This window comes from Ipomoea nil, unplaced genomic scaffold (assembly GCF_001879475.1).
Source record: "Ipomoea nil cultivar Tokyo-kokei standard unplaced genomic scaffold, Asagao_1.1 scaffold1834, whole genome shotgun sequence".
NCBI lineage: Eukaryota > Viridiplantae > Streptophyta > Magnoliopsida > Solanales > Convolvulaceae > Ipomoea > Ipomoea nil.
In genome coordinates, this window is record NW_017618262.1 from 3727339 (window position 1) to 3752617 (window position 25279).

Here is a 25279-nt window from a genome sequence, read left to right on the forward strand (position 1 = left end):
CTCTCGCGCTGGGGGAGTGGGGGGTTGCAACTAGAGATGAGTTCGAAAATTGCTTGATTCAAGCCTGAGCTCGTGTGCGTTAATGATGCCATGATGAATGCTATTAAGTACTCCTCCCCTTCTAAGAAGTAGAAGGTAGAAGCTTTGCTCTAGTTCGCCAGGTTCATTCTAATGTCGAACCGTAGTGCGTTTTATCCTGGGAAACTCTTGACTCGCGCTAAAAACCCTTACCCATACACGAGCCTTACCTATACACGAGCCATCTTTCCTTCTTTCGGTTTTGAATTATGCTTCTAAGCAAAAATCCTTCTCTCTATTTGATTTAGTTGTGGATTGGATTTATAATATGAGGATTATTAGTTCCAATTTCGGTTGATATATATTGGTATATCTTTTTCGTAGATATATATGTATATATAACTATTGGTTCCGTTATATATATATATATATATATATATATATATTTGTGTGTATATATATATTTCGAATATATATCCAATAATATTTTATATATATTTCGTGTGTATATATATATAAATATTATTTTAGAGATATTAAATCGATTTTGGTTTATTATCACCAACAATAGTAACTGGTAAATAGTACATGTAATATACACAATTTAATAGATATTTGACATGCACTTACATTTAAAATTTGTGCTCCATTTTTTGGGTTGATACATAGGCTTACACTAACTTTATAGAGGAAACGATAGAATTGTCACATGTTGAATTAGAACACGGCCTATTGGATTACTAAATTATAGAATTTTGATGTGTGAAATGATTATAAATTGAATTTGATTAAATTGAATAAGATTAGGAATATATAGAGACATTAGATGTGGAGGAGCTCTTATGTAAAAATAGAGTTAAATCTCAGTTATTGATTTTGTCCAAATCAACCGTCTATAATGAAGATTTTTTTTTTTTTAAAAAAAGAAGTTAAAAATGCAATTGTATTATGATAATTTATGCCCCTCCATAATATGTCAATTATCAATATCACCCTTGAATTATTGGTGGTGCAAATGTTGTCCATCAAGTTTCAAAATGGTACATATAGTGCCCTCCCGTAATGTAAATGTTAGTTGCCCCTCATTTTCAAAATGATACATATATTGTCCTCCCGTACGTTACATGAGGGGCAATATATGTACTGTTTTGAAAATTGAGGGGCAACATTTACACTACTAATAATTCAGGGGTAACATTGATAATTGGTATATTATGGAGGGGCATAAATTACAATTTTCCCTTTAGTGTTTATCTTCTAGTGCATATTTTCTTTTTTCTTTAGGTGCATTATTTTTTTTTCTTTGATTGCATATTGTTCCTTTTTCGAGTGCATGGTGTTCACAACTTACATACTGAATATTCAAAATTTGAATTATCATTCAATATGTAAATTGTGTATTTTGGATTTGAATCTACCTGGCAAATGGACCCGGGTCCATGGTATAACCGTTGATCTAATGATGCATTGGATAAAAATAAAGAATTAGAAAGAAAATGAATTGAAAGTAAGAATTCAAATTTTATTATCAAAATCTACTATATCTACTATACTAATAAGAGCCCAAGAGAGTTAGGCCTATAATGGGTAGAAAAAATGGCGGTCAATTTTTTTAATCAAATGAATGGCTCAGATTGATCAGATTTTAATTTTTCCTTAAGATTTCCTAATTTATTCTTAATGAATATGATTATCCGTTAACTTTTCCGTTAAATATTATCTTTTCCGTTAATTTCTGTTAGTTCACCGTTAACTTACTCATTAATTTCAATGCGAAAAGTCTTAGGTTCGAACTCCATCCCAACCAAAGTTGGCATAATTAGTACTCTATTTTACTCTTATTAACTTAATTAATAATTTAGTGATACAAAAAAAAAATACATATTCATTTCTTTAATTTAGAATTATATGTCTACAATGTCTTTATTCAACAAAAAATATTCATTATCAATAAATTAAATAAGAGAAATAATTTCATTAGTTATATTGTCTTTATTTTTCTCCAATAAATTTTTTTTTACATTCAAATTCATCAATTGATTATATTCGCTATATTGTCCCTACAATGTCTTTATTAAAAAAATATATAATATTCATTATCAATAAATTAATTAAAAGAAATAATTTTATTAGTTATATTGTCTTTATTTTTCTCCAATGTAAAAATTATTTAAATTCAAATTCATTAATTGATTGATTATATTCACTACATTGTCTATTAGCTTTTTGTGCACTATTTTTTAATTAAATATAAAAGTTATAATACAAAATAATGTTATATATTTATTCACCAAGTATTTTATACCATGAAAAAATTTAAAAAATATATAATTAATAAAGTCAATCATATTAACTACTTGAGGAATTTGTTAACAAAGAGAGTATTCAAATCACGCAACAAATTGAAGTGAGAACTACCTCACAATGTCCTTGTTTAACAATCAGCAATTAGCGGTTAGCGTTAGCGGATTATATTTGCGGATTTGACCAGCGAATTATATCAACGGTTGGTAAAAAGAAATTTGAAAAAATTAACTGTTTAGATTAACATGTAAAATGACCTAAGGGTATAATAATAATAATAATAATAATAATAATAATAATAATAATAATAATAATAATAATAATAATAATAATAATAATAATAATAATAATAATAATTGTTTTAAAAAAATAAAAATATAAAATTAAGCCAATCATATTAACTACTTGGGGGATATATTGACAAAAAGTGTATTCAAATCACACAACAAATTGAAGTGGGAAACTACCACGCAATGTCCTTGTTTGGCAATCAACAGTTAGCTCTTCAATATTAATATATATTTAATATTTTATGCCCTAATTTTTATTTATCTCCCTTATGTCCCGTATTTGGTTTCAACCATACCTATACAATTATTTTATTGACAATTATAATTAATCTTTGAACAAATTACACTTTGGGTCCTGTGAGTATTAGGGTACTGGCAATTTGAGTACAGGACTTTCAAAACTCTCAATTTAAACCTTTATCTATTCATTTTTTGGCAGTTTTGGTCCTCCGGACCAAATTGCCGGCCAAAATTGGCCGGAAAATTTTTTAATCGTTCGAATTGTTTTTGGGTGAGGGTAAAAACGTCATTTGTTACTGTATTTATTTGGGGACCACCTCGTGTTGGGCTAAAAAACGGTCACCAGAGGGAGATTGTCTTCGACGGCTGCTCGACGGTTTCCTCGACGGCGTATTTATTACTCCACCTTCCGACCGGTTTCCTCGACGGCGTCTGCACTCCTACTCGACCTCCTCCGCTTGCAATCAATGGCTAATTCGTATTCATCATCTTCCTCTTCTAATCATGGCAACGAGTTTTATGAATTTGGGGAAAGGTTTCCAATTGTCCATTGTAGGTGTGGTGAGCAACTGAAGATACGCACTTCATGGACAGCTGAGAACCCAGGTCGTAGATTTTGGCAATGCGTGGGTGGTAATGTAAGTTAATTACTTTTGAAAGTCTAATTTTTGTGTATACCTACGAAATGCTCAATTTGGGTTTTTTTTTGTGTTGTTTAAATTAGTTTCAAACCCTAATTTATGAACATCAAATTTCTAGATATTTTCTGTTTTAGGAATTACTTTAATCACAGTTTTGTTTTGCATTTTGTTTATTATTGCAGAGGAAGGTGGGATGTGGTTTTATTGATTGGTATGATACTCCAATGTGCTATCGTTCAAAGCGAATAATTCCAGGATTGCTAAAACGCATCAACCGACAAGATGAAGAGATACGAAAATTGAATTCGAAACTTAGAAGTGAACAAGGTTTGAAGTCCATGAACAAGGTGTTAGTAGTCTTGATTGTGTTATTTGTAGCAGTAGTTGGTAGTAGGGTTTGGTAATGTATGTAGTTTGGTTGGTTTTGGAAATGTATGAATTGTGGTTGGTTTTGTTCATGTATGAATTGTGGTTGGTTTTGGTCATTAAGGAATTAGTCTTGGTTTTTGGATATATATGTTACTGAATGAATTCCAGGCTTTTGGTCCTGCATTACCATTCATGTATGAATTGTGGTTGGATATGTATGTTGGACAAACTTATGGAAATCACATGCTGCATTACCATTCACAAAAAAGCAGTGTACATTGATTAGTTTGATACAAAACAGCTAACACAACAAAAACACAGTTTAAACAAAACAACAAAAACCATTAAGACCTTAACTTATCCATCATGTTTCAAAACACAATCATAAGGCAACATAACAAGCACCTAGTTGGCAATCACTCAAGGTCAATTGGTTCACCCTTATTTCCAAAGAACTTGGATTTGAAGGTGGTCTTGCTCCTGGTATAATAGGGTTTTTTCCTATTGGAGGGCCTCAATTTCCTTTTGCCCTTACTGTCCTTGGATTGGCTTTGGTCCTGCTCATCTAGCTGCTGTGCTGCTGGTAGGTCATCTAGCTCCTGCTGCTGCTGGTCACCAGAGGGAAAGTGGTCTTCTGTCTCAGCTACACCCTCATGAGGCTGGTTGTGCCCTGAAGGAAGGTGGATGGGGATTTGTCTTGCACTATAGATGAATCTTTTTTTTGGCTTCAACTGGGAAAAAACAAAGAAACATGATAAGTAAACTCAGGCATAATACACCAAAACTAGGAAATGTAGTTGAATATCTAATGAGAGGCCACAAAGTAAACCTTTTTATTTGGATTTGTAGGACATTTCCTTGCATTGTGGCCAGGTTGCCTGCACAGTCCACAATGTAACTGAATGTGTTGTCTGGACACATACTTTCCATCTATTGTCAATTCAGCAGCTGACCTTGCCCTTTGCTTTTTGGGCCTCCCAACCTGCAAATCAATTTAGTCAAGATAAAGTGAATAGAATAAGAACACATTAATGACTAGGCAAAGCATATATACCTTGGCAGTATACAAAGGAGGCAATGGTGGGGTTCTGTCACATTGTGGCCAATCATTTGGACCTGTCATAGGGTTGATACAACCACCATATACCTTCAAGTAGGTCTCTTTGGAGTAGCAGGGATGGACATAGTCAGTAACTGAACCCTTTCCATGCTTTTTCCATATAGCACAAATGGCATGTTTGCATGGAATGCCAGTTAGGTCCCAAACCCTACAGGAACACTTTTTTGCTTCCAGATCAACCTCTTGTTGATCCCCATATAAATGGCTTACTTCAAACTTATGGAAATCACATTGTGTTGCATGGTATGTTGATGCATCCTTCTCAATTTTCTTAAGCTTTCTCACAATTGCAGGACATAGCAAGGCTTTCCACTCTGCAGCTTTTTGTCTTTTCTCAAAGAACTTGCCCATCAACATTTTCCTTAGTATTTCAAGACATTCAATAATGGGTTTGTCCCTTGCATCCCTTATAGATCCATTCCATGACTCACAGATGTTATTGACCAACATGTCACAATGAGACTGTGTAGAAAAGTGAGATCTAGACCACTCTGTTGGACTCTTATCACCAAGCCATTGGTATGCATCTTCATCTAAGCCCCTAAGTTTACTTAATTCAACATTGAATGCATTCAAAGTGGTTGCCCTAGCACAAGCCCACAGGCAGTCCTTAAGGGCCTTTCCTTGGAAACCTGCCACCTTCATATTTGCATGAAGGTGCCTCACACAGAATCTATTCTCCACACCAGGTAGCTCACTCTCAAATGCAGGAATCAACCCTTTCTGTTTATCACTAATGAAGCAATATTCATCCTCAACACCTCTAGTTATTTCCAAATCAGTTTTCAGAAGTTGTAGAAACCATGTCCAAGATTCCTTTTTCTCCCCTTCCACAATAGCATATGCTAGTGGAAATATACTATCATTGCCATCAATACTAACAGCTGTTAGTAGCATCCCACCAGTTTCAGTTCTAAGGTGACACCCATCTAAACCTATTATTCTTCTACAGTGCTTGAATCCTTGCTTGCTAGCTTCCCAACACACATACATTCTCAAAAACCTGGAATTGCCACTTTCATCAGTTAGGTCACTGAGTTTTACAGGACAGGTTGTCTTGGGGTTTGTTCTTTCTATTTCTGCCTTATAACTCCATATCTTCTTAAAGGTATCTTCCACTTTACCTTGCCTTAGCTTCTTTGCCTTCCAAATAGCCCTATAGGCCTGTGAATTGCTAACATAAAAACCCTCCTGACTGCACACCTTATCCTTGAACTTCCTCATCATCCAATCAGGATGGTCTTGCAATTCAGTTAACCACCTTTTAGCCACCACAGAAGACTTAACCATACCATTTTCCCATACCCAACTACAGTCTTCATGTTCATCTGTCATATTCAAAATCCTCCATGTCATTGAACCAAGTACTTTCCTCAACCCTATTCTCCAAGGACACCCCTCCTGTGTACATTTAACAATTACCCTCTCCTTGTCATTTTTCAGAGTTTTAATCTCTTTGCCATTATTGAAAGCATAATTTTGCACAGCCTCTCTAAACTGTTGTTTAGATGCAAAAGTCATTCCTAACCTAAACTGTGGGTCCTTCATGTCTGTTGCAGCTCTAAATATAGGCCACTTACCCTCAACATCACTATCAGAATCAACAATTGACTCCTCATCTGAAAACTTAATTTCCACCTCATCATTGGTCTTAACTTTTTTTGTTTTCCTATTTTCCACAAAAGCATCATCCACAGCTCTAGCTTCTGCATTTGCAGCCTTCTGCTTTTCTGCCACCTTCTGCTGTTCTCCAACCTGCTCTTCTACCTTCAAACACTCTACCTCAATTGCATTTTCCCAATCACTTTCTGTCTCCAGTACTTCCATATCAGCATCAACCAAGTCCACCTCATCCATTGTTTCAACCCAAAACTCCAACATATTGCCTGGGTTGTCCTCATTCAATATTGTTATTACATCCATGTCAGATTGCAGCAACTTCAAACCATCATTGGAAAGGCAATATATTAGTGCTCCTACTTCACTATACCCTAAATTTTTAATCATATCCTTCAACATTTGTAAACAAATTTCCCTAGCTTCCATTCTGTCATAAACCTCTACATCACCACCCATATATTTAACCTCACCTACCCTATTTATTACTCCATTATGGAAAAGGCAAACAGAAAAAGGACCAACTCCATCCCCTGTAAAGAAACCATTTACACATACAATAGTCAACATACTGGACCCCACAGACCACAAAGCAATAAAGGTATACAGAAATTGCTCCAACTCCCAGTTTATGCACATGGAATCTTGACAAAAGTATTAGTATAGTGGTGGTGCCCACACAACACAACACAACACAACACAACACAATAATACTTGCAGAAACTTAGTGGTGGTCCCCGCAGAACAAAACAACACTACATAACCCTATTCTATGCATATATAAAGCCCAGGACAAAACCCTAGATATGCAGAAACTTGCATTCAACTCCACACACACAAAAAATAGGCAACCCAAACAACAAATACGCTCAGACACTTTCAATTTCTTCACATTTAAACTCCGAAAAAAAAATTTCTTACGTAGTTGTAGACCCATTCCAGTCGCAGATGATGAAGCTCGCCCTCTCCAAACCCAGAAGATGATGTCCACAATCGAAGCTCCAGACCACTTCACACAATCGCTGCTCCAGTAGTGGAAGATGAAGTTCTTTGGATTTTCCCCCCAAATTCGTTGCTTTCCCCCCAAATTGCAAGTGGTGTTGTTGACTAAAAGACCGGAAGGTGTTTTCCCCCCAAATACAATAACAAATGACGTTTTTACCCTCACCCAAAAACAATTCGAACGATTAAAAAATTTTCCGGCCAATTTTGGCCGGCAATTTGGTCCGGAGGACCAAAACTGCCAAAAAATGAATAGATAAAGGTTTAAATTGAGAGTTTTGAAAGTCCTGTACTCAAATTGCCAGTACCCTAATACTCACAGGACCCAAAGTGTAATTTGTTCTTAATCTTTTCTATATTATCTTGCATCTGTAAACTTAGATTACCTATTTAAATATGCAAATTCAACATTCAATTATCTATGCATGAACAATTCCAATATAATCTTGTCTTTGATATACTTTAAAGTACTTATTTAAAAAAAAAAAAAAACATTGGACATTATTCCAATCGCGCAATGAGCGTAAAAAACTAGTAATATAATAAACCACAAATTATAATAATTAACTTGTTATTATTACTCACAGTTTCATGTACAACACCCAACGCCCTAGCTACACCTTCCGTCCTCTGATCTCGGTCATTCTCACCACTCCATTCAGTTGCACTTGTTCTCATTTATGCGCGCCCATATATATACATTTTACTTGCACTTAGATGTACTATATAAAATTGTTACTTACACTTATAACACAATTTACTCCATTCGTTCCTGTTAAAAGTTCGTTAACATCTGTAGCACTAAGAGAGAAGATTGAGGCAGTAAGTATTAAAATGTCTAATTGAGTTATAAACTAACATGTTTGGTAGGTTGGTGATGATGAATTATTTAAGATGCACAAATTAAAGAGAATATAATTTATATTATAAAATTGAATAATTTTTATGGACGGGGAAAATAGAAATGTTGTCTTACGCTAAGAATGGGGTTGGAATAAGTACTTCTATAATTCTTCCAAAAGGCTGAATCCCAACCCTAAGAGCCCCCCACTAAGTACTTCCATAATTGGTAATATATTATGTAACTTGACTACTTTTAGTACATTATGTGCCTATATATACAATTAACATATATATATATATATATATATATATATATATATATATATATATTATGTCCATGCAGTTAACTTATATATTATCTCCTTAGCTTCCATTCAACGCGTTCCTTGCTTTCTTAATCGACAAATTCTAATGCTCTTTTTCCACTTTGTTGTGTAAATGGGTGTGACTATAGATAAAGATACACAAAGTAGTCGCAGTTCACAACTTTACAACCCATAATACGCATAGAATGAAATAAGATGGGGTAAAATATAGCCAAATAGAGGTGTTATTATAACAATACTTAGTGGAGTAGAAAGTATTTTCTGAATTACTATAAAAATTTCTTGTGTCTTATTTTTACTATTACTCATTTGTTATTTGAAAACTAACCTTATATTTACACAATTACACACAATCACGTTAAAATAACAAAACAATTGCTACGATTTTTTTAGACAAGCTTAAGACTTCCGCTGCAAGGAAAGATAGTTTCATAGCTTAGATTTCATAAACTCAAGCTTACTTAGAGTTGTTTTTAAAAATTTAAAAACGGTTCAAAATCTATTCAAACCCCTTCAAGACCAACAATATAATCAGGGCCGGATTTTGGGCTGTGTACAGCACAGGGCCCCAAATTTTAGAGGGCCCAATATTTAATTTTTTACTTAGCTAGTTAATATTAAAAAACATAAAAATTACAATTAATTGTAAAATATTACATTGGGGAATGGTAAAAACATATGACTATTGTGTTTCCTTTGGGAGGGCAAAGGTTCAATTCTTGCTTGTGACATCTTTTATTTTTTAAAAAAAATCCTTTTATTATTATTAGAAAAAAATTAGGCTTTTGATAGGGCCTCATTTATTTTAAGAACGGGGCCACACAAAACTAAAAACCGGCCTCCTGAATATAATTTAGGAAAAAAGGGGTGAGATTGTGGTCCCCTAAGTCATAGTGCAATTGAGCATCTAAATAAAACATCCTTCATTCGAACCCCCTAAATCAGTTAAAATGTTAATAAAGTCCTAAATTAATCCGACCTATTTGGTTAGTGCTTATCGTGCTACACGTATCTGATTTTATTTTTTTAAAAAAAAATATAAGATATAAAATTAAAAGAAAATATTTAACAAAAATCATAGATTAAAAAAAAAACAAACTAATTCCCTTTTATTCAAATTACATATTTCTTTTTATTTGCAAACACAAACAAAACTGTAGTAATATTCATACTATTAATTTATTTCTCACATTTTCATTGTCATTCTCTAAACGTTCAAAATTGAGCACAAATTTCCATTTTCAAAAAGCCTATATACATATCTTTTTGTTGTATTTGGAGAACAAATTAATCATCGAAAATGTGAATTTGACATCTCTAAAAGATTCCAGCATAATGTTTTACTGTCAAAAGTCAATTACACATGAATGAGTAGAGTTTGTTTTCTATGAATACTGTCATAATTTCATTTTCGAGTTCTTTTTGCTCCCTAGTATTACCTACAAAAATAAAATAAACTAAACTTTCAATTACATGATATATAGACTCTCATTATTGTTGCATTGTAAGCTTCCACCATTATTACATTTCTCATATAGTAAAAATATGAATTAATCTCATTTGTCTATCACAATGAGTAAATCCCAATTATAGTGGGGTTATATTGAGTCTAACTAATTTTCCCGCCATTCACTAATTACTGCATATAAACGTGTTCACCGATATGCATTCACGAAATATTAGAAAACACACACTCAATTGTTCTGTACGTCTGTCTAGGAAAATACGGATCAGAGTACGTATTAGAAAGACTTTATTGATCAATGGATGTTGAAAGTGCATTTAGGGTTAGGTTGGGCATCAAGAAAGAGCAGGATATGGTGGGGTTGATCGAAGCTGCGGTCAACGTTGCGGCTTTGATTGATCCTGAAAAGCTTAAGAAGCACAGAAGCAGAATCATGAAATTGTTGTTTGATGAGAATCCAGGAAATGCCGCAGCTCATGAATTATTGAAGGTTACTTCTCCGCCTGCAAAGCACACATCCCATTCCCCAGAAAGAATCAAGAAATTAGGGTTCAAGAAATCTGTAGAAAAAGAGTTGTCATCTCAGGTTACTGCTCCTCCAGTGCCGCCATTAAAGATGGTGGGTCGTCAAGATAAGTCGATGGAAGCCACAAAGAAGATGTTAGGGCGCAAGAACCCTAAAGAAGAAGAAGAAGCGGAAAAGATGGCGGCCAAGAAGAGGAAGATAGATTTCCCTGAACCAAAGAAGCATTGCGACAGTCGCAGTAAGGCCAAGCTTCCCGGCGGCCATGTCCGACAACGTACGGCTACTTTCCAGAATGAATTGAAGGCCCAACATAGTAAGCCGAAGCCAATCTCCAAATATTAATATTATAGCCACTGAAACTAAACTATGTAATCTAAGAACTACGTGTGGCTTGATCCCAGAATTCAAGAATATCAAAACCTGGGTACGTAGGCAGCCTTGATAGATTATTACAAGGTTCAGCTGCGATTTTTAATCATTTTTTATACCCTCATGTCCATGTAGGCTGATTTATTCTTTTATATTATTATTAATATTCACCTTTCTTAATTATATTATCTCTATCCATTAAATTCCCAAATTCCTCTCCCTATTTTTCGAGAATGATATAAAATATCTCCACACTTCCATAGCCGAGCTTGTGAACTTCTATGAACAACATAGGGTTTGCAAGGTTGATGGAAAAGTAGGTCGATCAATTAGGAAAATCATGCATATCGTTTTCTGTTGTAATGGAATATCTTTTAGTTGTAACTATGGTAGTAATGGAGTGAAATGATTTGTGAATTGAATGAGATTAAGAATGAGACTTATGAAAATGTAAAAATTTATAAACATCACACCAAATACTATAATATCAATTTGAATTGTGATATATATGAAGAAATTAAAACGTATAACAATTAATTACAATCCGTATCTATATGAACAAATAGAAATTTCTCTTACATACATTAAACTTGGAAATTGGTTTTCTCACCGCGTAAGTTTTAACGGGTTTTGCACCAAATCAAATAATAAAAAATTTGGTTAGGTACAGTTTCATTAAAAACAATTTACTTCTTCCCGAGGGTATTAAAAGTATTGATCAAATGTTGATTTTTCAATGATATAATAAATTACTAATGTATATATTTAAACACCCAAATATAAACGTTCTCGGCGAACTTGAATGAAGAAAAACAGTACACTCTGAAATTTATAGAAGTGTTGACAAAATTTTAGAAAAGTAGAAAGAGATCACAAAATTTTAAAAAGAGTAGAAAGAGTTACCTAGGGTGAAAAGTGAAAACCAAAAACAATAGAAAGAATCAAATTTGGTTTAATTACATTTCTCTTCAAATATTATCGTTGTATCAAACGGGCTGTAAGTACTAAACTCAAATGGATCCTAGAATCTGAGCGACTAAAAGCTCTGAAATCTTAATATGTCTGATAATTTATATTAAGATTTTAAATGTTAAAAAGCACCAACAATGGCAATTAGAGAATTTATAGCCTGCAGCTGCTTGCGAGTTCTATTTTCAGTTTTACCATAACCAAAAAAAACACACACACACACACAATTAAGGATGCATGCCATATACCTAAAAATAATGCTATTTTGGGATTCATTAAGTTGACTCCTTTGATGTTGTGTTTTATGCTTTACATTATTATTGAGATGATCATAAGGATGGATAATACGGGCATAAACTTTCAAGTTGATGGATACACGGTTAAACTACCTAAAATTCAGTCAAACACTTAAACCCCTCCATAACCCCCACATAAATACCCCATTTACTAGTTACTACCTCACTATTACACCTTCACTATCTATTAAATATCCTATATATCAAACTAACATAAAACTTCTGAAAACCATTAGCTATATATCCAACTAGTAATTCACCCGCGCGATGCACGGAAAAAAATTATGTTATTATAAATATAAATAAAAAATAGAAAAACTAAAATATTTTAAATTATTTAATATAATAATATTTTTTAGCTTCCATTGGTCAAGTATTTATTATTTTTATAGAATACAAAATTAAAATTAAAATTAAAATTAAAATTAAAATTTTGTATGGTTAATATAATCTCTAATTATGTGCATATTCAAATAAACTTATAGAGATAATTTACATAATTACATTGATTTATTCTTAATTGTATTTCATCTATATTATAATTTTCACAATACAAATAATAACTAAGATAATTACATTTGGAAAGCAAATTTCAAATTTTGTATGTGTAAATTTAAACTCTAATTGAACACATTTTTTATATGATTATATAATATATAGCTATTTTATTTTTCAAAAGTATATTTTTTATATGATTATATAATATATAGCTATTTTATTTTTTAAATGTTGTGCTTTTTTTTAAATTTTTTTTTATAATAAAGTATGGTGTTGCATTAATTGTAACATTAATTATTTTCCAAACCATATAGCTTTATTATATAAGGGATTAAACCTCATTATCACTCATAAATTCTATTAAATACTTATTTACTACCCCCATTGACTCACCCAATGGATACTTCTTATCTTATCTTCCTTCTTCTCCTCCCAAGATACTTCTAATCTTATCTTATTACTATAAAAGAAGGGAGGAGCAAAAGGAAAAGGGACCATCTTCACTCTTCCTCACATTAGGAGAAGACTCTATCACTCTTCCACATTATTCTTCTTCACATGAGATCACTCTTCCTCACCACTCTTCGACTCTTATGAATGGTGCACTCCATCACTCTTCCTCACACAAGAAGGCTCCATCTTCATTTTTCCATTCTCTCAACAAGAAGATTCTCTTTCTATGTACAACTATATCTTTATTCCTACACAAACATGTAAAAATTAAACAATCACTCGTGACAAAATAAAAGTAAATTATGTCCAGCGAGACTAGCTCCGTTAGTATAACCAATCACCTTAGAGTCTTGCTTCAGCGGCGGTGTAGGAATTTGAATCCCACTAAGAACCTGGGCAGTCATTAAAGACCTTGACTAATCAGAGGAGATGAAGACCCTTTGTGAGTAGAGTGTACATATAGGGGTGTGGTGGCTCAAAATTTACCTCCTCCAATGACTCTTGATAGAGGTTCTAGGAATTTAGGATTAGTTTAGCATAATATGATATATTCAATGTATTAAAGTAAAATAAAATAAAATATACTTAATTACATTTTTTGTCATAGATTTATAGGCCAGTGGACTGTCAACTTTTAGTCTTTTAATTTTTTATTAGAACATCCTTATTTGGTCCTAGACTCCTAGTATTATTGTGGCATGACCATTTTTAGTTTTTCATCAACAAAATCGTTGAAATGTCGTTAAATATAAAGACATTTCAATCTTTTTATACAAAATAAGTTGAACCACTATATATATATATATATATATATATATATATATATATATATATATATATATATATATATTTTAAATCCATAATTAAAGACCGAAATGCCATTATATTTAACGATATTTAAACTGTTTTGTTGATAAATGACAAAAAATGGTTATGCCACAATAATACTATGATCAGAAGTGAATATTCTGATTAAAAAAAAAAGAGAGAGAGAGAGACTTAAAGTAAACAATTGTTATGTCGTGGAACCGTGTCCATCTTGCAAGGTGGACATGGTTCTATGTTCATAATTACTAAACTATATGTTCATAATTATAAAACTCTATGTTCATAATTTTTGAACTTCATATTCACAATTATTGAACTCTATATTCACAATTACTGAACTCTATGTTCATAATTATAGAACTCTATATTCATAATTTTTGAACTCTATATTTACAATTATGATAGTTTTAGAACCGTGTCCACCTTACAGGAGTAAGAGCATAATTTGCCTAAAGTAAACTGTCACCAATAAATTTAGGACAAAAATGAAATTAACTCAATAAAATAAAATAAAAGTGTTATAAAAAAAATAAAATAAAAGTGAATTATGGAGTGAAAGTCAATAGTTATGCTGTGCAACCGAATGTACCATGCGCATGGTACATACGATGCAAAACGACGTCGTTTTGACTAAAAACGCGCGTCTCACTTTAAAAAAAAAAAATTTAAGTTCGATTCTCGGCAATAGCATTATTGTGGATATATAGTTATAAATTTGTGGATATATAGTTATGAATTTATGGATATTTAGTTCATTCATTGTGGATATTTAGTTCATCCATTGTAGATATTTACTTCATTCATTCACTGTGGATATATAGTTATGAATTTATGGATATATAGTTCATTCATTGTGGATATTTAGTTCATTCATTGTAGATATTTACTTCATTCATTCACTGTGGATATATAGTTATGAATTTATGGATATTTAGTTCATTCATTGTGGATATTTAGTTCATTCATTGTGGATTTTTACTTCATTCATTCATTCATTGTGGATTTTTACTTCATTCATTCACTGTGGATATATAGTTATGAATTTGTAGATATATAGTTATGAATTTCTGGATATATAATTATAAATTTCTGGATATATAAAAATGCTATTGCCGGAAATCGAACCTGATTTCTTCTTTAAGTGGGACGCGCGTTTTTTTAACCAAAACGGCACCGGTTAGCATAGCATAATTTGCGAGTGAAAGTGGTGTGGGCCGTGGAAGCAAGAATGCGACAGATTAGCCCAAACATGACACGAAATGCAAATTCTGAGTTTCTACTTTTATTAGTCTACACTTTGATGCTTTTGGTCAAATATCATTCTTCTGCTCCCTACATTCAAATCAAACGGTCCAAAATACTCATTCGTCCTTTTTGAAACTAAACTTAGAAAAACAAAGAAAATGAAAAAGTATTACTCGATGCTCAATAATCCAAAAAAAAAAAAAAAAAAAAAAATTCCACCATGACCATACTAGTTGAGTAGTTGTGTTAGACCCTACATACTTAAAGTCAGTATTTTAACATTAATGAGTGTAAGTCCTCAAGAATATTTGTTGAAGTTTATAAGTTTTTACGAGTTGTAATTTTTAAATTTAATATATTAATACAATGTTTATTGTCATTTTTTTTCAAATTGAATGAACCACTTTTCTTTTTTTTTTTTTTTTTAAAAGGATTTTCTGTTTATTGTTTAACAATTATTGTCTATTTCTTAAAATGCAAAAATTAAAGAGAATATAATTTATTAAATTGCATATTTTTTTTGGACGGAGAAAATAGAAATGTTGTCTTACGCTAAGAATGGGGTTGGAATAAGTACTTCCATAATTGGTAATGGGATGGATATGTGCAATGTGCTTCCTTTATTGCAATTGATAACACAAAAAGGTCCAAAATTGCTATCATTGCAGCATCAATTCGGTCTTGGAATGACCTTCAAGATTAGACGGAAGCATCGCCAATAAAGTCCCCAAATTGACAGGAACGTTAACTCCGTTAAAGTGTAGCTATTAGTATCAACTATCACGATATAGTCTTATAGCTTGCATTTGTATATTTAATGATTTATAAAGATGTTTTACATAGAGATTATGGGTCCTATAGAGAGAAGGGACTCGGGTGGCCGCTAGCTAAGCCTGACTGCTTTACTTGGAGTACTTGAGGCGACGCGGTGCGTAGGCCGTATAGTACGATGATCTTATGACAGAGTCCGGTCTTTCTCTCCTAGCACAAAGGGCGTGCTAGATTTTGGATGGAGGAGAATGTCAAGCACAATTAGCTAGCTTGCTATAAATGGGTAGGGACAATAATAGTGTCAAGGCTAGTTTTGCCATAAACATTAAGATCTGGGCGAGTTAGGTACGCCCACCCAATTAAGTTCGAGAAACTTGTTGCTAGTTTTGGAAGCAATTCAAATGGCACAATTGGTTAGGAGCTATTTTCATTTCCTTGATGGCTGATGAGCCCATGGCAAGGCAAATCTAATTAGACAATGTGTAAGGATAAGGCTAGTCCGCATGATAAAAGAGACCCTGAGGGCCTGGGACTCCGCACGAGCATTGGGTACTGAGCTGAACTCTAAGGCCATCTCCAAAACTGCAAATATTAGCACCATCCCACCATCGCAGCAAAACAGACTTCTCCAACGTGCATCATCTCAGCGGCAAAACGCCAAAAATTTTGGCGTTCATGACAGTGCCGCGCCATATATTTAATTCCCGATTTGCCCTTGCTTTAATTTGTTAATTCCTTTTGCTTTATTTTGTTTTTTATGGATGGAATAGAGAAATGTAAAGGTTTTAAAGTAATTTTAAAGGTGAGACACATAGTACAGGATAATTTGACACCCCAGTATTGACTATTGAGAGAAGAAAGACCGAAAGAGGGAAAGAAAATAACATTTGGATGGTAGTGAAAATGATAATTAAGCCAAACCCAACTCCCAACACCACACCAACGGGCAATCCAAATTCTTGCAAACATCCACTGTGCAATGCCTTCTTCCCATGGACTTTAGCAAATAAAACCTTTAAATTAGCTGTAAAATATTTGTTTCCATAAAAGCAATTCTAATCTCGACAACAACGTAGTACTATTTTGGATAAGAAAATCCGATCGATTTGCCCCCTTTTACTCCATAATCAATACTACTGTGATTACGTACTGTCAACGTACGTTCTCACTTCTCACCATCTCAGAATCAAAAATATATTTTAATCTGGGCATGCTTATTGCCAATCCCAAGAGTTCATCAATATATGAGTATGAATGAATTAAACTATTAAAGTCTATATAGTACAGTTGAACCAGAAAATCCAGAAATGAATTATGGATGAATTTAATGCAGGCAGGCAGCGGAATCTCTCATTCTCTCCCCAGTTCTACCTAATCCTCTACCAAAATATTGACTTAATCCACTTTTCCCACTTGAGTTGTTCAACATCTTAAACCGAATTCAATCCGCGTTTCAAAGTCTTAACGGAGAAGCTAAATAAAGATGGGAAAATGGGATTTGGAGGATAATGATAATGGAACTAATTTGTTTCTTAAATTTTTATCTCCTTAACGTTACGATTACATGCGTGTAATCCGTTTCCGCTAGGCAGTTCACTTCCGAGAAATAAATAAAAATCAAAATCCGGAAATATGGAAGCGGAAAATTTGAAAACGAAAAAGGAAAATCAATCCTCGCCTCCAGTTAGGTTAGTCTTCGAAACCGGTTTTCTTCCAAATCGCGTTGCGGACTCTACTCAGGTCTCTGCCTTTGAGGGTGCGCCCGATGCCCTCGTGCACCGAGAAGGAGGCGATTCGAGTCCTCGCCAACTGCTGCGCCACGAACTCGTGCGGCGGGACCCGATCGCCACCGTCGCCGCCGCCGTCCTCCTCCTCGTCGTCGAAATCATCGTCGCAGTCCCTCCGCCGGTTCTCCCTGTACTCGTCCTTCAGTATCTTCGACCAGTCCGGCACGTTCACCGGCAGGGACCCCGGCGCCGCTCCGACCACGCGCGTGCCGCTCACGGCCGACGGTTTCCTCGCGCGAGAACTCGGAATCGCCTTCCGGCGCTCCGGAGAGGCGGAGTGAGCCGCGTTCCACACCTCCGACTCCTCAAATTCAAACACGGAGTCGCCACCGATCGGCGCCTCGCGGTCAGTCGACAGGAACCGGTAGTTATTCCTCGGGAAATAGCTCCTCGATGCAGCCATTGCAGAATCACACGCCAATCGATTCTTATAAACAGAGATAAATAGAGATTGAGATCATATACTTTTACACGAATAAACGCTGTTCTTCTTCCTACAGATACAATGAATTCTCTAACCCTCTCTCTGAACCCCTATATCTGTAGCCTACCATACTAACTATGCCTGAGCCTTGAGGTGTGATCTGCTTTTATAGATCTTTCAATGGATAAGTTTCCTTTCTCTCTCTTCCCCAATATACATTTGTCATTTCTCACTCTTATCTGTGCAAAAAACTTCGACTAGACGAAATCACTATTGTATCCCTCAAATATTAGCAGTCATTTCATACAGGGCCCACTTTCATTTACCCAATAGCGGATCTGGACCGTCAATTTTTGTTTCCTTTAATTTTGTCAAACAAGCCAATCTCAATCAACTTAGTTTCACAATTAGTTGATAGACACAAAATTTTAAGTTTGACTCTTATGTATGTACTAGTTTTTTATACGCATTGCGCGATTGGAATAATGCCCAATGCTCTTTTTAAAATAAGTACTTTAAAGTATATTATCCAATGCTTTTTTTTAAAATAAGTACTTTAAAGTATATTAAGGCAAGATTATATTGAAATTGTTCATGCATAGATAATTGAATGTTGAATTTGCGTATTTAAATAGGTAATTCTTCTCCCAAAGGTTGAGTCCCCAACCCCAAGGGCCCCCCCACACTCCGACCCGACAGAGCATTGTGGGAAGTTGTAAATCACGGTGACTCAATGGTTCAGCAGACATGGCCAAATGCTGGTACGCACAAGGAATCTGCCCACTTTGGACATAACTCACGCATTGCCGCCGCCGAGGTTCAAACCTCGGTCTCTTCTCCCAAATACTACCCACTAAACCATTGAGCTAAGTCTGTGCAGGTTAAATAGGTAATTCTAAGTTTACAAATGCAAGATAATATAGTCAATATTGATTATAATTATCAATAAAATAATTGTATAGGTATGGTTGAAACCAAATACGGGACATAAGGGAGAACAAATAAAAATTAGGGCATAAAATATGAAATATATACTAATATTGTTTGAGGAGATTCCGACATTAGGATTTGTGGTTAAGTTCTATTAAGACTTTAATATTAGAATTAGATTAATGGTGTAGTTATAATTCTATATTAGACTTTAATATTAGAATTAGACTAACGGTGAATTAACGGAAAAGTTAAATGGATAATCATATAATTAAGGATAAATTAGAAAATCTTAAAAGAAAAAAATTAAAACCTGAACAATATGAACCATTCATTTGATTTAATAATTTGGCGGTCATTTTTTCTACCCAATGTTAACAATTAAATAAATTCGCTGGTCAAATCCGCTAACGTTAACTGCTAACTGCTGATTGTCAAACAAGGACATTGCGAGGTAGTTCTCACTTCAATTTGTTGTGTGATTTGAATACTCTCTTTGTCACAAAATCTCTCAAGTAGTTAATATGGTTGGCTTTATTATTTATATATTTTTTTAATTTTTTCATGGTATTAATAAAATACTTGGTAAATAAATATATAGCATTATTTTATGTTATAACTTTGATATTTAATTAGAAAAATAGTGCACAAAAAAAATAATAGATAATGTAGTGAATATAATCTATTAATGAATTTGAATGTAAAAATTTTTACATTTGAGAAAAATAAAGACAATATAACTAATGAAAATATTTCTTTTAATTAATTTATTGATAATTAATAATTTGTTTTTCACTGAATAAAGACATTGTAAGGACAATGTATCGAATATAATCAATTAATAAATTTGAATATAAAGAATTTTTATATTGAAGAAAAATAAAGACAATATAACTAATAAAATTATTTATCTTATTTAATTTATTAATAATGAATAATTTTTTTTTTGAATAAAGACATTGTGAACACATAATTCTAAATTAAAGAAATGCATATGTATTATTTTTTGTTGTAACTACTAAATTATTATTTATATAATTTAATAAGAGTAAAATAGAGTACTAATTATGCCAACTTTGATTGGGATGAGGTTCGAACCTAAGACCCTGTTTTTTTTTTTTTATTGAAATCAATGAGTAAGTTAACGATGAACTAACGGCAATTCTTAAAATTTTAACGGAATTAGTAATGGTGTGTGGGTATTTTAGGAAATTTTAGTGTGAAATTTAAATCTGATCAATCTTTTAATCAATCTGAGCCATTTATTTGATTAAAATCTGTGACCGCCATTTTTTCTACCCATTATAGGCCTAACTCTCTTGGGCTCTTATTAGTATAGTAGATATATATAAAAAAAATATTATATAGACTCTTTTTTCTTACTTCAAACTTCTATCATCTCACACAAATTTTTGACGTAGACATTTTTCATGAACCCACATAATTTTTTTTTGAATGCTACTAGCTCTATTACAGGCTCGAACTCACAATCTTCCAAATGGAAGTCCAACCCGGATACCATTAGACCACATAGTCCTGGTCATGAACCCACATAATTAAAAATATCATATCATTATTTGTCACATTATAAAATAAAAGTGAGGGAGTAGAATTTGTACTACATGTAATATAACTCATATATATGTGTGTGTGGGGGTGGGGGAGGGGGCAGAGGGGGTTCGATTTCCATGATAACAATGCCCCAAGTAAAAATTTGAGGACAAAAATTCATAAATATTACAAACCCTTCATTTTTTTTTTCATGATTTCCTATTCATCAATTTTGTAAATTAATGATTTAGATTTGTCAACAGATTCTCACCTAATGAGTCCTTCTAACATGAGAACACATTTGAATCGTCCATCAAAGAGATTTTAATGGATCATATTTTTCTTTATTTTTGATATCATTATTTCTATAATTTATTTACGTTGGTGAAATTGTAATTGTACGTGTGTGCATTTATAATTGTATTAATTTTGAATGCATATCTTTTGCTTCATAACATAAGTTAAAAAAAAAAAACAAAAAACAAAAAACAAAAACCTCAAGCAACATATATTAATCCAGTAAAGACGAAATATAACTGGGCGCAGAAGAATTCCACACTCTAAGGATAAAAGAATACCCCATCGCTCGTACATGCACATGAGCTATATGATTCGCTGAACTCTTGACATAGCGAACCACAACGTTCCCGATATCAAAAGCAAGTGAATGCCACTTCTTAACAACAAGTCTAACATAAGATAAATATTAACATAAATTAAGAATTAAAACTAGTACATGAATTTAGACAACCTGCTTAATCATTGCGTTCTTTGATATATTTGTGCATTTTATTATTGTGCAGATCTTAACATTGTTGGTGCAAATTTACATCACTATTTTTATGCGGCTCACTGACCGCACGAAAAGACACAGGCGCATTTGAACTTTATATATATATATATATATATATATATATATATATATATATATATATATATATATATATATATATATATATATATATATATATATATATATATATATATAGAATTAGGTTCTGGTGCGGTTAGAGTGCCTGGGTGCAGTTGTGCAGTTTAATCTGGATCATTCATCTCGCTTAAATCAACGTCCATAATTGTCAAAATTTTTATTAAAAAAAAACGCGGTGGCAATTTTATAATTTTTGCATGTAGGTCAAAATTATGGTGAGCGGATCTGTGATTAATGTGCGTGGGGTTTGTGCTTAATGTGCGTGAGGTTGTGCTTAATGTGTGTGGGGTTTGTACTTAATGTGCGTGAGGTTGTGCAGACGCTATTATTTGTGTAGACGCTACTCATTTGTGTAGACGCTATCATTTGTGTAGACGCTGTGTAGGCGCTATCTTCTTCCCGACACGCGTTTTTTTTTAATTTTTATTGATTTGAGCCGTTGATCTAAATTTGATCAACAGCTCAGATCTAACCGCACAACCGCACGGGAAGCTATACCCGCACCAGAACCCTTCCCTATATATATATATATATATATATATATATATATATATATATATATATATATATATATCATGAATTGAAAATGGGAATGGTGACTTTTATTCACTATATGCGGAAAGCTATATACTAAGATGCGTTACATATTTAATTACTCTTAGGGTCACATTTGTATGACATCGTCTCACAGATTCTTATTCGTAGATGAGTCGAGCCAATTTAGAAATATAATGTTTATATTTAAAAATGTAATACTAATCAGAAATAAAGTGTTTATATTATTAATAAGGGAAAGTGTAATGCTTAAAAAAACATAACAATTTTTACATTTTATGTAAGTATTACACTTTTCATCAAAAATATTATACTTTCTATAATAACTAATGTTGACAAGTGTTTGTTACTTATAAGAGAAAATGTAACACTTATGAAGAAAAAATTAATACTTTTAAACCAAAATGTAAAAGTATTCCATTTTTATTCAAAAATATTACACTTTCAAATACAAGTTATAAAAACTTTATTCTTCATTAATATTATATTTTTAAGTATAAATATTAAATTTTCATCTTGACCCAACCTATTTTACAAACAAAGATATGTGAAATGATCTCACATAAACTTTTGCTTACTCTTTTTATAAAAAGTATTTTCAATATTTGATCTAATATATTTAGGGTGTGTTTGGTTGGTGAGTTTTGCCCATAGGAATGGGTATGAAAGTGATTGTTGTTGTTTGGTTGATAGGTTTTTAGAACACTACTATGGGTTTCGAATACCCCATCAATTGAAAAACTCATACCCAAATACAATAAGGGTTTCATTCCCTTATTTATTTTCAAGCACTACTATTACTAATCATTTCCATTCCACCCTACTACCAAACATGTTAAATATTTTCACCAAAACCCATTACCATTACCAAGTATTTGATACTCATTCCGATTCCGATTCCTATGTGCGAACCAAACACACCCTTAGACTCTGTCAAGCACTTTGTGCTCAAATGACACCTCTTGATTTTCTATATTTAGACTTGTTAATAAACACATTTTATAGTAAAATTTATTGATTTTCGTTTTGTTTATACATTTAACAGAAATAAAAAAGAAAAAAAATAAAATTATGATATCCTAAGGACCTAAACATAGAGTTAGAGATGGGTGTGACACCGATCCGAATGTGTTTAGGCAACTGTTTGGCAAATCCGACATTCCTACGTGTGTAGACATCCGTGATCCACGTGTCGAAACGAGAAGTAAGTTGAAAGAAGGAAGTAACGACAAAAGAGGGATTGAATGAAGTTCCAAAAGGAGGGGCATTTCGGGAAGCGGAATTTGTTAGTTAGTGAGTTGTGGGAAAGGTGTTGAAATTTGTCAGGATGTGGCGGATTCACCTGGGGTAGAATGGTCCAAAAGTTGAGCCGTTCATGGCTACGCAACACGTGTTGGAGACGTTTTGGATGCGCTCCACGTGGCGTTAAGCTGGCCCAGTAAACGAACCAAGCGTGAACGCACGTGAATCCGGACCCATTCCTATTTTGTTGTATCTATGCATTTTGCTCTTGCCAGCTAGCCGCCTATCGTTCTATTTTGTACCTCCCACACAAGACTCATTTTTCAATCAAATCTTCTCACCGATTTTTATCTATAAGACGAATTGAATTTGTTGGTTTCTAGATTTTTGAAAAGTTTATCGGGAATCTAACACAATCGAAAAAGTTGATGAATCACAGAAGAAATATGAAGAAATTAACAAGTTGATTTGCCAGAAAATAGTGTACAGTATATTAGGAAGAGTGTGTTTTTACCATGTCTTTGAAGGGCTATTTATAGGCGTTCGAGCTTGAGTGAGGGTCAAACTTTAAGAAATACATTTATGGCTTTCATTATAGCATATGAGTGCCTCTTAATGCGGTTAACGTTGCTCTTCCGTTATCTTCCTTGGAACGGTATGCTACTTCATTATTTATGGAAGGCATTGAATAGTTCCCAACGGTCTTTTGAGCATCTTGCTTATAGATTCCTCTATTGCCGACTCCTTGTACTACTCGGTCTCGATCACCCTCTTTGTCGAGTCATTGAGTCAGCCGGTCCATTTATGAAAGGCCTTCTTCCTATTTTCGCTGGTGACTTCTACTACTGGCCCAATTATTGGCCCGGACCATTTTGGTCCCCATCCGATCTTCTAGGCCCATGGCCCATTCTAGGCTCATATTCCAAAAGGATTAAAATTGAAAGGTCACACTTATTTGAGACACCGAAATTCTTAACCATAAAACGGTCGAACCAATTGAGTTAATATGCAAATGTAATATTTATATTAATAAATGCAATACTAATTATGAATAATATTTATTCCTAACCAGTAATACTAATTTATATTTAAATACCATCTAAATTGTTATACTTGAAAAAGTTTCCAAAACGCATCTGGGCTTGAGAGAAATATAAATGACACTTATTATTTTTTTAGAATTACCGACTCTGTTACTATGTAGTATATGTTCATTCATATTTTGTTCATTTATAGAAACACAAAAAGAGTCAGTATCTCACTGTGGTTCGAACTTTTGATCTCTCATTTGGGAGAAGCACAGCTATGCCTCTTGACTACAAGATCTTTGACAAATGACACTTTTTATTAGTTGACCCGTTAATTGCTAAATTATTGTGGGGTATTATTATTATTGTTGTTGTTGTTGTTGTTATAAGAAACTAAGGATTATCTCCAGTATGTCTATATCTTCTTTTTTTTTTTTTTTTTTTTTTGGGTGATAAGGAAACCTATAGCTATTTGAGGTTGTACGCTGGGTAAGTCCCATATTGTGATTCTAGTCAATAAAAAATCACAAAAAGACAAATCAACTTAAATTGTTCATAATTGACTAATTCAAATTAAGATGACCAATATATCACTTTTATTAAGAATCGAACTTATAATTTTGTAATTGCGCAATATATCT

At 33.2% G+C, this 25279-nt stretch overlaps 3 protein-coding genes across 3 annotated transcripts; 1 reads left to right on the plus strand and 2 right to left on the minus strand.

Annotated features, from left to right (window-relative positions):
* Window positions 1-3319: 3319 nt before the first annotated feature.
* Window positions 3320-3897, plus strand: LOC109192855. Its single transcript, XM_019343556.1, has 2 exons — window positions 3320-3490; window positions 3676-3897. The coding sequence occupies exons 1-2, from the start codon at window positions 3320-3322 to the stop codon at window positions 3895-3897; spliced, it is 393 nt and encodes a 130-aa protein (XP_019199101.1).
* A 381-nt stretch (window positions 3898-4278) lies between these two features.
* Window positions 4279-7058, minus strand: LOC109192856. Its single transcript, XM_019343557.1, has 3 exons — window positions 4917-7058; window positions 4692-4844; window positions 4279-4593 (listed from the first exon to the last, which is right to left on the minus strand). The coding sequence occupies exons 1-3, from the start codon at window positions 7056-7058 to the stop codon at window positions 4279-4281; spliced, it is 2610 nt and encodes an 869-aa protein (XP_019199102.1).
* A 10638-nt stretch (window positions 7059-17696) lies between these two features.
* On the minus strand, window positions 17697-18650 carry LOC109193147. Its single transcript, XM_019343982.1, has one exon. The coding sequence runs from the start codon at window positions 18378-18380 to the stop codon at window positions 17880-17882; it is 501 nt and encodes a 166-aa protein (XP_019199527.1). The 5' UTR covers window positions 18381-18650; the 3' UTR covers window positions 17697-17879.
* Window positions 18651-25279: the final 6629 nt, after the last annotated feature.